Source organism: Biomphalaria glabrata, chromosome 17, assembly GCF_947242115.1.
Source record: "Biomphalaria glabrata chromosome 17, xgBioGlab47.1, whole genome shotgun sequence".
NCBI classification, from domain to species: Eukaryota; Metazoa; Mollusca; class Gastropoda; family Planorbidae; genus Biomphalaria; species Biomphalaria glabrata.
This window is the reverse complement of record NC_074727.1, coordinates 14976184-14989505: the sequence shown is the minus strand read 5'-3', so window position 1 is coordinate 14989505 and position 13322 is coordinate 14976184. Positions and strand designations below refer to the sequence as shown.

At 32.3% G+C, this 13322-nt stretch overlaps 1 protein-coding gene across 2 annotated transcripts in view; it reads left to right on the top strand.

Annotated features, from left to right (window-relative positions):
- LOC106067169 (uncharacterized) overlaps positions 1-13322 on the top strand; it is a 79523-nt gene that overhangs the window by 16930 nt on the left and 49271 nt on the right. For both annotated transcript variants that reach the window (XM_056015971.1, XM_056015970.1), the window contains exons 5-7: positions 7299-7399; positions 8353-8436; positions 9234-9410. In XM_056015971.1, coding sequence (XP_055871946.1) covers positions 7299-7399; positions 8353-8436; positions 9234-9410 — 362 coding nt within the window. The remainder of the gene's footprint in view (positions 1-7298; positions 7400-8352; positions 8437-9233; positions 9411-13322) is intronic.

Here is a 13322-nt window from a genome sequence, read left to right as displayed (position 1 = left end):
TTAACATCGTCTGCCTAATGGTCTTAAAGGGAACCTTTACTATTTATATAGTGTTGTTAACAACACAGTGGAGGCTTAATCTATATGAAAATATAACAGTCATAAACACAAGAGTTGAAAAGACCTTTAACTCTTTCTCACTGTAAGTATTTTCTTCGATCAGATAGTATTATTCAATTTGCTCATTTGTATTTCACTATCCTGTTCAGATTAAACATCAATTCCTTTTTTGTTTGTTATCAGAAAATGTTTCTATTTCCTATCGAGTTATAGGACTTATAGTAGATTGCATGCTCTTTTCATACAGCACAAATTAATGTTTATAAATTCAAAAATTCATATAGTTTAATGAGTTAAAATCAACGTTGGCATCGTCAATTAGGAGAGAAAGAGTTAATTTCAAAAGAAGCGTTTAAAAGGTGCTTCTTCAATGTTGTGAAGAAAGTTCCATTGACAGCAAGTTGCAAGCCTTTGGTTTATGTAGGTCCAACTGAAAAAGTCCATAAAAGAAATTTTAAAGGCAAGGCTCTGTGAGTGATAAGTTCATTAAACTTGGAAGATATTTTATTGTTATAGATGCAAAAAAAAGTGTGGAAACCTTATAGACGATTATTGCACTTACCGGAGAACAGCAACAGAATCGCGCATTGTTTTGCTTAGAACTATCCGCGCAGCACTGGCTAGAGTAAAACAAGATTACAAAGAGGCGACATGAACGTGTCCGCCTGTTGGTCGGCGTCATACTAACATGTATTAATGCCGAGCTAATCTTATTGGTCGGCGTCATACTAACATGTATTACCACCGAGATAATGTTACTGTTATATACTGTATATTGTAGGAATATGAAGGGCTACTCGTGGGACTCGACCAACGGTCTCGACACGGCTGGAAGGAGCCGGACAACGAGTCAAGTAGTGATGACACCGACTATTAGATGTGATAGAATGGTCGTCTCATCAAAAGGAGACATTCAGACTGAGAATTTCGCAAAGAGCCTAGTTTCATGCATATAACATAGGTGTATCCAGGATATTTATTGGGATGTGCGGGGTGGGTTGAGAAACTACACACACACATGCTCATGACATCTAGCCTTTGAAATGACAAATCAAAGAAAGATTATTTGTTCAGCGGAATTGATATATAGTTTCATTTCATGAAATATATACTAAAGGATTTGTTTTTTATATGAATTTAGGTCTGGTTTAGTTAGCGCCATCAATCGTTTTTATTAGTATATATCCCTGGAACTATGATTATTGCACTGACCTGAAATCTGCTATTAGACTCAAATATACATATTATATTTTACTATTGTTAATGTTGTTTTCAATGTATTAATTACATTGATTAGCTTTGTTTGTTGTAACCCAGTCAGATTTTAAAATAAAAATTTTTAAAAGATTGTTTGCAACCCATATTTTTTTTGCTGAAAAGAAACCGCTTTTTTAAAAAATAAAACTAAAAGCTGTCTTTAGACTATTATCATTCATTATTTTTATATTGATAAAATTATCTTTCAAAAATAGAAGAAAAAAACAAACCGGTTAGAGTTTATTAAGCGAAATTTCTACAAATTAATCAAGAACATAACATTAGACTGCTAATATACAAATATTATAAAATGCGTCCTTTGATTGGGACACTGGACTGAAGAAAACAAAGAAACTAGAATAAATAAAAATAGAGCCGTGAGATTTAAAACAAAGTATCTTTTCAAATGACATACATACCATAATACAATTCTTTTTCCATATACTAAGGCTATTTCACGTGAGTACTAGCTTGTTAGCCTCAATGGGACAAAAAATCTAGTTTCAGTGTTGCATGTAGAAAAAGAAGAAACAAGATTACAAAGAGAGTTTGTGTTACACAAACTCAGAGGCGGCCCCCGTCGAAGTCGGATCCCTGTCGGATCTGCATATTCGCAAATAATATTCAAGAGGTGATTTAATTTTGATGTAAAATGTTTTACACGTTTCGGATGTTCCTTCAGAGTTGAAGATAATTACTTCCTAGTCCAAACCTCCCGCAGGACGACGGGGGATGGGAGCGGGCAGGGTTTGAACCCTGGGCCATCCATAAATCTGAACGACAGTCCAGCGCGCAAACCGCACGACCAGGCAGCCATCCGATGGTCAAAAGTAATATTGTTTCAAAGATTCATTTGCCGTAAATTTAAATTTAAATTTAATAAAAAAATAGTAGATTAGTTTTAGTATATTAAAACATTACAATATTGATCAAAACGTTTGGAATTGAAAATCTACACTTTTTTTTTACACTTTAAGTTTAGAAATTGAAATTCTACATCTTAATCTAGTCTATTTTAGTCTAAACTAGATCTAGAAATTCTAGATCTAGACTCTAAAATAATTTTAATTAGAATATAAATCCAGGTCTAGATATACTGTAATAAAAATCTAGATCTAGTTTAAAAAATCTAGATTAGATCTAAATCAAGATATCATTCCTTTTTTAAACGCGAGTCACATAACGAGGCTTAATAAACATTACTATACCGAGTTCTTTTTTCATTTCATTTGAAGAATTAATTCCATATAACGTCAGAGGGAAAAAAAAACACTACGTCACACGGCCTAGCTAGACTAAAAATCGCCTTTATCTATAAGAGCCATTTATCGAGTGTTCATAGACTTTGGTGCACCGAGTGCGTTCTTTAAGCATTTCATTTAAAGAATTCATTCCATATGACGTCAAAGGAAAAAAAACACTACGTCACACGGCCTAGCTAGAATAAAAATCGCCTTCATCATTACGAGCCTTTTATCGAGTGTTCATAGACATTGGTGCACCGAGTGCGTTCTTTTAGCATTTCATTTAAAGAATTCATTCCATATGACGTCAAAGGAAAAAAAAACACTACGTCACAAGGCCTAGCTAGACTAAAAATCACCTTTATCAACACGAGCCATTTCTCGAGTGTTCATAGACATTGGTGCACCGAGTGCGTTCTTTTAGCATTTCATTTAAAGAATTCATTCCATGTGACGTCAAAGGAAAAAAAAAAACACTACGTCACACGGCTTAGTTAGACTAAAATATGTTTTCATTAATACAAGCAATTTTTTCGAGGGTTAATAGACATTGGTGCACCGAGTGCGTTCTTTTAACATTACATTTAAAGAGTCCATTCATATGACGTCAAAGAAAAAAAATTCCATTACCTCACAATAGGCTAGTACCGGTACCATAAAAAAAAAATGTCTTTATTTACACGAGATATTTAACGAGGGTTCATAGACATTGGTGCACTGAGTTCTAATAGATATTATTTAAAAAGGATCAAAGCCACATTGTTTTTGCGTTTTGTCTGTCAGTCGGTCTGTCCGTTATCTTGATATAAAAAAAAACAACTAAAAGTTATTAAAAATTGATTAACCTTTATTTTACGTTTCAAAACATTGCAATAATTTTTAGGTATGAACACAATTGAAAAGTTTATATAATAGATTGTTCCGGATGTTTGTATAAATAGTAAAAGAGAATTTCAGATAAATCTAATACCGTTAATTAAATTTTTTGGATGGTCTCGTATAAAAATTAGATGTACTACAGCCACGTGGAGAGATTTTCATACCTTACTTTGGTGTTTGGATTCTGTTTTCCTTAAAAATCGGAACATAATATTAACGATAATTAGATTTTTTAATGTTTTAGGTAGAAAGTTAAATGTACTGTAAGAGAGTAGTGAGTTAAATATTTTTCATAAAAATCCGTAAAAACATTATTTCGTAAATGAGAAGATTATTTGTTTAATAATTAGAAGAGGGAGTTCAAACAATTATTTGGCGTTAGTAGATTTTTAAATAAATTCGGAAATTTCTGGCGACGATTTGTAAGAAACAAAATCCGGAACTTTCTTTATCGATTACAAAACTTCTATGTTATGTTTTACAAGAAAATTAAATGTCTAAAAAGTAATTTTCAGTAATCATATCTAGTAAATTACTTTTTTTAAAAGCCTTATGCGAATTCAAACAATCATTAGGCATAATTCATGTTTTATAAAACAATATCCGGAACATTTTTACACTTAATGAAATATAAGTCAGTATAGAGATTATGATTTAGCATTAATATGCTATTTACATAAAAAACGGAACAACATATTATTGATAATGTGTTTTTGCAACGTTTAAGCATGGAAATTGAATGTAATATAAGTTAGAAGAGCAAACAAACATTTGTTGGCGTTGATTAGTTTTGCACAAAAAAATCCGGAACAATCAATTTTAGATACTTAAAACTATTGAGATGTTATGGGAGGAACATTAAAGGATAAATCAGATTTTCAATAGCTTTTAGAGTTCTAGTTTTTTAAATCTAATCGTGACGGACAGACCGACCAACAGACAAAACGCACAAAAATAAGCTTCTTTTATTCGGATGGGGGCACTAAACAAAAAATAGATAAAATCTGATTTTAAAAAAAAAGTTTAAGGAATTGGTTTAGCACCTGATCATGTTGCGACGTTACGCTACTGCACGAAAATCTGTGCATAAAAAGTCCATTAAAAAAAATGTGCGTGATATTTACATACAAAGTGCATTATTAGCCTTTATAAACAAACAGAAATGTTTTCTTTTAATTTTAGCAGCTAGTTGACCAGAAAAAACGTCTTTAACTATTATTTGTATTTGTTGTAAACATTTCCTGTACATTTTAAAAATATATTTGACTTAGTGATACTGAAAATACACAAAAATTGTCCATCTTTGTTTGCATATTGTAACATTGCCTCCCTTACATTTACGTAATTGTTTTAGAATTGGTGTATTTTTATGAAAAAATCGCTTGCATAATTAATTTTATAAATTAAACGGTTTGCTTTTAGAAAACCAAAAGTAGCCGTTGCACCTAAACTTTTCAAGCCGGATTTAATGATGAAATAATATTTTTCACATCTCTTCTAGTTTTCGAGATCTGAGTGTGACAGACGGACAGACGGACAGACGGACAGACGGACAGACGGACATTTTGCACAAACCTAATAGCGGCTTTTTCCCCTTACGGGGGCCGCTAAAAATGAACAAGTCTAGAATAGAATATATTTATCGTGAATGGGCTATAGGTCTTCGGGTATTTCCGCATTCATTCAAGAGTTGTAATAAATTAATGTTCAGGAACATATTACGCATCGTCTTCTAAGTCTAGATCTAAAGACCAACCATTGGAATATCTTAATTATCTTATAAAATACAGACATATGATAATGTTTTACGCGTGTTACTAGGTTCATCTAGTCATGCATAATAACCAATGACGTAAAATCTGCACTAGCGAAGAAGGAGCATTTGTATAAATTTGTCCTAGCATATGGGGCGAGGAATGTGCCCCTATCTTTGTGTCTATCAGAGTATTTTATTAGGTTTTGTTTTTTTGTATTTGAAGATTATGGTTTTATGTGTAATTGCTACCTTACTTTTAAGTCTTCTATCCCGAAGGCTTTCTAAATTTAGTGTTTTTACTAAAGGTGTTACTCTAGTCAAATGTGAATATTCGTTTGTTATGAATCTCACTGTTCTATTTGTGTCTGTATCAGTGTTTTCTTGAGTTGAGGGGTCCCAAACAGAGGATGATGCATATTCTATTATTGGCCTAACCAAAGTTAAACAACACTTTGGTTTTATGTTCTAATTTGATTTCTAGAAATTTCTTTTAATAATCTTTTATGCAGAATTTTATTTTTTTTGATAGTTTCGTCGATTTGGTGATTCCATCACAGTGTTCATTTATTATAACACCTAAGTATTTTGCGTTTTTTAGTCTGTGTTACTGGCTTACCATGAATAAAATAAGTGGAATTAATTTGTTTTATTTTTTTGTTTTAATCTTAATAACTGACACTTGAATCCGATTTGATTCCCATTTCTGTAATTCATCTAATTCTCTTTGTAAAATATCTGTATCTTATGTTGTTTTTATTGTTCTATGTATTATACAATCGTCTGCAAATAATCTGACTTTTGTCCTGAATATTATGATATTGTTATAACCCGCCATGCACACCACCATCCAAGACAGGGCAGAAGGTGCGCACTATTAGTGACTAGACTAGGAAGGATGTTGACATTGGAGAAGAGAGAACGATTTCCGCCCGAGTCTAGAGCCGAGATGAAGATGCTGTGCTCAAGGCAGATAATCCATGTGTTTGTCATGTCTCCATGTAAATAAACGTCTATATCTCGTTGAGTTGCCTCCCTTTAGTTATTACAATATTATAAAGTCTAGTTCCTCTATACATTCGCTTAACCAAGATTCTTTCACGGGGGTGGTGGGAGGGGGAGGGGAAAAAGTAAAAAAAATGTCCTATTTTTACAAAACTTATATCAACTCACTTTGTCTTTTCAAAAGTTTGTACACTTTATTTCTTGCACACCCAATCTTGGATCAATTTGAAATTTTTACACAATTCTCTCTTCTACCTGACAACACAAGAATCAATCGAAAAAATAAACAACTAGTTCATTAACTTTTAATTAATTATTTTGTTTGGTATCTTAAACAAGGGAAAGAAATTGTACCTGACTGAATTGGTGATATAAGCTGAATTAGTTCCCTTTATATGTCTTCGTCTGAGGCTTAGTGAACACAGACAGAAAATAGGACAGTAGATATAATCTCCTCTGTTTGTAAGCAGTGTGGTCACCGTGTTGAATTCTGGTCGTTCACTTTTGAAAAAATACATTTTTAAAAGCGATCAACCAGATACCCCCTTCCCCCCCCCCCCCCTCATTTCTAACTGGTCCAGAAAAGTAATATGATCATAGCGTATTGAGAAAACTAATGGCATGAAATTGCGCTAAACAAAAACAATTGATAAAAATATTTCTAATCGCACAGATTTATTATTGTTATCTTATCTTATATGAAACAGACGTTACTTCAAAAAAGAAGATGTTTACGTCCTACGCGTCATGCATTTAGTCATGCAAATTAACCAATGACCCAAATTCTGCCAAGTCACTGGTTTTCCTGGCTAGCTCAGGCAACCCATTCCATGCTCTAATAGCGCTAGGGAAGAAGGAGCTTTTGTTAGTCTAGATCTATTACGAATTTAATTATAAGACTGATCCAAACTAATTGATATAACTACACTTAATATAAGCTTTGTTTTGTTTTTATTTAAAAAAAATATATTGCTTGTTTAAAATCTAACATTCATTAGTAATAAAAGATCAAAATAATCGCTCTATAAGATGTGTAAATGAGACATTGTCTTTTTTTTAAGTATTAATTTTTTTGTCATGTTTTTCTTGTTTCGATTTAGTAAAAGAAGAAAATAGAACTTTGGTAGAGTTCGCTCAAGCGGAAATTAAAAAATTGAAGCAGCACAGTAGTACAAGCATTATGGGAGTTCAGGACTCTCAGGTGAGATGCCAAGAAACTGTCCGTGTTATTTATGACCCAAACAAGAATAACATTTAAAAAAAAATATTTATAAAAAGACAATATCTCTTTTATAAAAGCTAAAGATCGATTACTTTGTTCTTAACAGCTACTGAATGTTACATTTAATCCCGATCTTCCCACCCTCCCCTCCCCATAGCCCCGCGAGAAAAAAAAAGTTAAACGAATGTATAGATGTACATTTTATAATGTAGCCTATAATATAAAGCGTAAAGTGAGGCATATATGTATGTATGTATGTATTTTTTGTATTAATCTTGATAAAACTTGTTCCTTGGGTATTAACGGGAACAGTAACGGCGTATGTTAAGAAGTCCTAAAACAAGCTTGAGACCCTCAAAAAAAAAAAGTTGCCCAACTCTTTGAAAGTATTATTATTTCATGGATCTAGGTCAAGAGCCATGTTTACATAAGACAAGATCTAGATTTAATTTTAAGAACTACACTTTGCATAGATAGTTATTTAGTGTAACACATGACAATACAAAATATAGTCCATTCATTTCATTATTTAATAAAATTAACCTTTAAATTTGTGTTTCAAAAGTCTTTTAAATAAATATCAACATAAAACTCCTGAGACAATAACTAACCGGGTAAAATGAAGAAACATTGTAATACTTTCTATGAACTGACCTAACTTTTTTCCACAATTTTTGACAATGGTGAATTAAAATAATAAAAAAAACAGACTCCAGCACTAAACCAGTTACAACGCTTTCCAGGCACTAAAGTCTTTGTATTATAAGTAAAATTATACTTAGTAAAGTCTCTTCTTACTTTACATTAGTCAGGCTGGCGTAGTGTGTAACTTGTATTGCGTTCATTGTACTTTTACGTAGAAGTGAATAGAGTTCTAGTCACGATAAAATGTCTTATGATATTAAGTTCTAAACATTTTATGAATGTTTCAGATGAGTGGGTATACTTATGAGAATTATGATGTTGGAAGCCAAACTGTTAACGCTGGCAACAATCAATACACAGTACAAAAACAGGTAGAATGAAGGAAAAGGCAATTTTTACACTTGTGAAAGCGGAGAACTAAAAAAAATAAAAAAATCATGCAAAATGAACAAATAAGTTTTAAAAAAGGTTTATCAAAGTAGAAGAACTTCACACCTTTTAGCTTACAAAAAAACTTACTTTTGGCATACGTTTGTCCCTCACATGGGGTCCGTGACATGCCCAGCGTAACCGTCGAACCGTAAGAAGTCCATCTATTCTGTCCATTCAAGAACAAGGACATCGCTGTTTGTAGTGCCGTATGTCCATGATGGAACGCAAGCATCTTTGGTGAAAGCGCTCACGTAGTCTTAGTTGCTTTCTATATAGTGTCCATGTCTCAGATCCATATAGAAGGGTTGAGAGAATCACTGCTTGGTAGATATTGATTTTTGTAGGCAGGCGGAGCGATTTATTCCGCCAAACTCTCGCCTGAAGGCCTCCAAAAGCGCTACTGGCCCTGGACAGACGGTTATTAAATTCGCTTGATAGCGAGGCGTCATTTGATACTATACTTCCTGGAGATGTGAAGTGATCTACCACTTTAAGGGGCTGTCAATTAACGGTCATCTTTGTGGCTGCAATGTATGAAAATTCGTTGACCGCGATATGGAGAGCATGTTCATTGTGAGCTAGCAGGGCGCATTTATCGGCATCGAGAAGCTTTGTTATGACCATTTCTTTTGTTTTTGTATGGGATAGTAGACGTTTAAGGATGAACACATTGCGTATAAATAAATAAATATATACAGTAAACTATCACAAGATAAATAGTTATTCTATGTTTCAGTACAATGAACAAGAAAACACTATGGCAGTGAATTCTAATATGAGAGGTCAAACTTCTAATGTGAGAGGTCAAACTTCTAATGTGAGAGGTCAAACTTCTAATGTGAGAGGTCAAACTTCTAATGTGAGAGGTCAAACGTCTACAACAATGCAAGGTGCCAGCTCAGGAAGTGAACAGGTAGAGTGATTGAGAAAGTGATTTGATGAAACTCTGTAGTGAATTGCTAGCTTTTTTGACACTACAGAATCAACTTTATCTCTTACATTTAGTTGGCGATTTTAAAGTTCAATTTAGCGTCCTTGACATTTAATTTATCCTGCAAATATCCAATATAGAAAGCACAAATAGAAATAGCGCGAAATTCGTATTATTAAAGCGAAATCTTTTTTTTTCTCTTAGGTCAAATAATTTTTTATTAGCCTTGGGTCATTCCGCTTACTTAAGACATATGTGCATGTGTATGTGTGTCTGGATGGCGTTATAAAGTGGCTCTATCCACATCAAGTCAAAAGTCTATGTCATATTATTTATGACGATACAAAAAAATTACAAAACAAGATTACAAAGAGAGTTTGTTTTACACAAACTCAGAGGCGGCCCCCGTCGAAGTCGGATCCCTGTCGGATCTGCATATTCGCAAATAATATTCAAGAGGTGATTTAATTTTGATGGTCAAAAGTAATAATGTCTCAAAGATTCATTTGCCGTAAATTTAAATTTAAATTAAATAAAAATAGTAGATTAGTTTTAGTATATTAAAACATTACAATATTGATCAAAACGTTTGGAAATGAAAATCTACACTTTTTTTTTACACTTTAAGTTTAGAAATTGAAATTCTACATCTTAATCTAGTCTATTTTAGTCTAAACTAGATCTAGAAATTCTAGATCTAGAATCTAGAATAATTTTAATTAGAATATAAATCCAGATCTAGATATAGTGTAATAAAAATCTAGATCTAGTTTAAAAAATCTAGATTAGATCTAAATCAAGATATCATTCATTTTTTAAACGCGAGTCACATAACGAGGCTTAATAAACATTACTATACCGAGTTCTTTTTTCATTTCATTTGAAGAATTAATTCCATATAACGTCAGAGAGAAAAAAAAACACTACGTCACACGGCCTAGCTAGACTAAAAATCGCCTTCATCATTACGAGCCATTTATCGAGTGTTCATAGACTTTGGTGCACCGAGTGCGTTCTTTAAGCATTTCATTTAAAGAATTCATTCCATAAGACGTAAGAGGAAAAAAAAAACTACGTCACACGGCCTAGCTAGAATAAAAATCGCCTTCATCATTACGAGCCATTTATCGAGTGTTCATAGACATTGGTGCACCGAGTGCGTTCTTTTAGCATTTCTTTTAAAGAATTCATTCCATATGACATCAAAAGAAAAAAAAACACTACGTCACACGGCCTAGCTAGACTAAAAATCACCTTCATCAATACGAGCCATTTATCGAGTGTTCATAGACATTGGTGCACCGAGTGCGTTCTTTTAGCATTTCATTTAAAGAATTCATTCCATATGACGTCAAAGGAAAAAAAAACACTACGTCACACGGCTTAGTTAGACTAAAATATGTTTTCATTAATACGAGCAATTTTTCGAGGGTTAATAGACATTGGTGCACCGAGTGCGTTCTTTTAACATTACATTTAAAGAGTCCATTCATATGACGTCAAAGAAAAAAAATTCCATTACCTCACAATAGGCTAGTACCGGTACCATACAAAAATTTCTTTATTTACACGAGATATTTAACGAGGGTTCATAGACATTGGTGCACTGAGTTACAATAGAATTTATTTAAAAAGGATTAAAGCCGCATTGTTTTTGCGTTTTGTCTGTCAGTCGGTCTGTCCGTCATCTTGATATAAAAAAACAACAACTAAAAGTTATTAAAAATTGATTAACCTTTATTTTACGTTTCAAAACATCGCAATAATTTTTAGGTATGAACACAATTGAAAAGTTTATATAATAGATTGTTCCGGATGTTTGTATAAATAGTAAAAGAAAAAGAGAATTTCAGATAAATGTAATACCGTTAATTAAATTTTTTGGATGGTCTCGTATAAAAATTAGATGTACTACAGCCATGTGGAGAGATTTTCATACCTTACTTTGGTGTTTGGATTCTGTTTTCCTTAAAAATCGGAACATAATATTAACGATAATTAGATTTTTACATGTTTTAGGTAGAAAGTTAAATGTACTGTAAGAGAGTATTGAGTTAAAATATTTTTCATAAAAATCCGTAAAAACATTATTTCGTAAATGAGAAGATTATTTGTTTATTAATTAGAAGAGGGAGTTCAAACAATTATTTGGCGTTAGTAGATTTTTAAATAAATTCGGAAATTTCTGGCGAAGATTTGTAAGAAACAAAATCCGGAACTTTCTTTATCGATTACAAAACTTCTATGTTATGTTTTAGCAAGAAAATTAAATGTCTAAAAAGTAATTTTCAGTAATCAATTCTAGTAAATTACTTTTTTTTAAAGCCCCGAACAACCTATTGTCGATATTTTTAAAATTTGTTTAAAGATGAAAATACGGAACAATTAGATATTGATAATCAAATTATAGTGACGCATTGTCAAATAATATAAGTGTAATATTAGTAAATTATGCGATTTCAAACAATCATTAGGCATAATTCATGTTTTATAAAACAATATCCGGAACATTTTTACACTTAATGAAATATAAGTCAGTATAGAGATTTTGATTTAGCATTAATATGCTATTTACATAAAAAACGGAACAACATATTATTGATAATGTGTTTTTGCAACGTTTAAGCATGGAAATTGAATGTAATATAAATTAGAAGAGCCAACAAACATTTGTGGGGGTTGATTAGTTTTGCACAAAAAAATCCGGAACAATCAATTTTTAGATACTTAAAACTATTGAGATGTTACGGGAGGAACATTAAAGTGTAAATCAGATTTTCAATAGCTTTTAGAGTTCTAGTTTTTTTAATCTAATCGTGACGGACAGACCGACCAACAGACAAAACGCACAAAAATAATCTTCTTTTATTCGGATGGGGGCACTAAAGAAAAAATAAATAAAATCTGATTTCTAAAAAAAGTTTAAGGAATTGGTTTAGCACCTGGTCATGTAGCGACGTTACGCTACTGCACGAAAATCGCTGCATAAAAAGTCCATTAAAAAAAATGTGCGTGATATTTACATACAAAATGCATTATTAGCCTTTATAAACAAACAGAAATGTTTTCTTTTAGTTTTAGCAGCTAGTTGACCAGAAAAAACATCGTTAACTATTATTTATATTTGTTGTAAACATTTCCTGTACATTTTAAAAATATATTTGACTTAGTGATACTGAAAATACACAAAAATTGTCCATCTTTGTTAGCATATTGTAACATTGCCTCCCTTACATTTACGTAATTGTTTTAGAATTGGTGTATTTTTATGAAAAAATCGCTTGCATAATTAATTTTATAAATTAAACGGTTTGCTTTTAGAAAACCAAAAGTAGCCGTTGCACCTAAACTTTTCAAGCCACATTTAATATGAAATAATATTTTTCATATCTCTTCTAGTTTTCGAGATCTGAGTGTGACAGACGGACAGACGGACATTTTGCACAAACCTAATAGCGGCTTTTTCCCCTTACGGGGGCCGCTAAAAATGGGAATTCCAAAGAGAAAAAGGGAAAGATAAAGATAGCGGTCCATGTAATTTCATTGTAACAATTACACCAATTCACAGGCTAAGATGTATGTTAGGTGGATAGTTAGAATGTGGCCCTTTTATCGAAAATAAAAAGAAATTAATAGAAGAGGGATGTTCTGCCGTAATAAACATTATAAATCATGGAAACAAATCAACTATTAACACCTAAAAACGCGATAAAATATCTAATGCTATATTGTTCACAGCTACTTTTTCTATGGCATTCTTGGATGGATTCCTATGTTGAAAGAGACAGTTCTAGCAGTGGTAACACTCCGCACCCAGAAGTGGAATGAAGCTGTATTGTGATACTTTCAATCAGCCTTACTTAATTTTTCCCTATATTTAAATTGCACGCTATG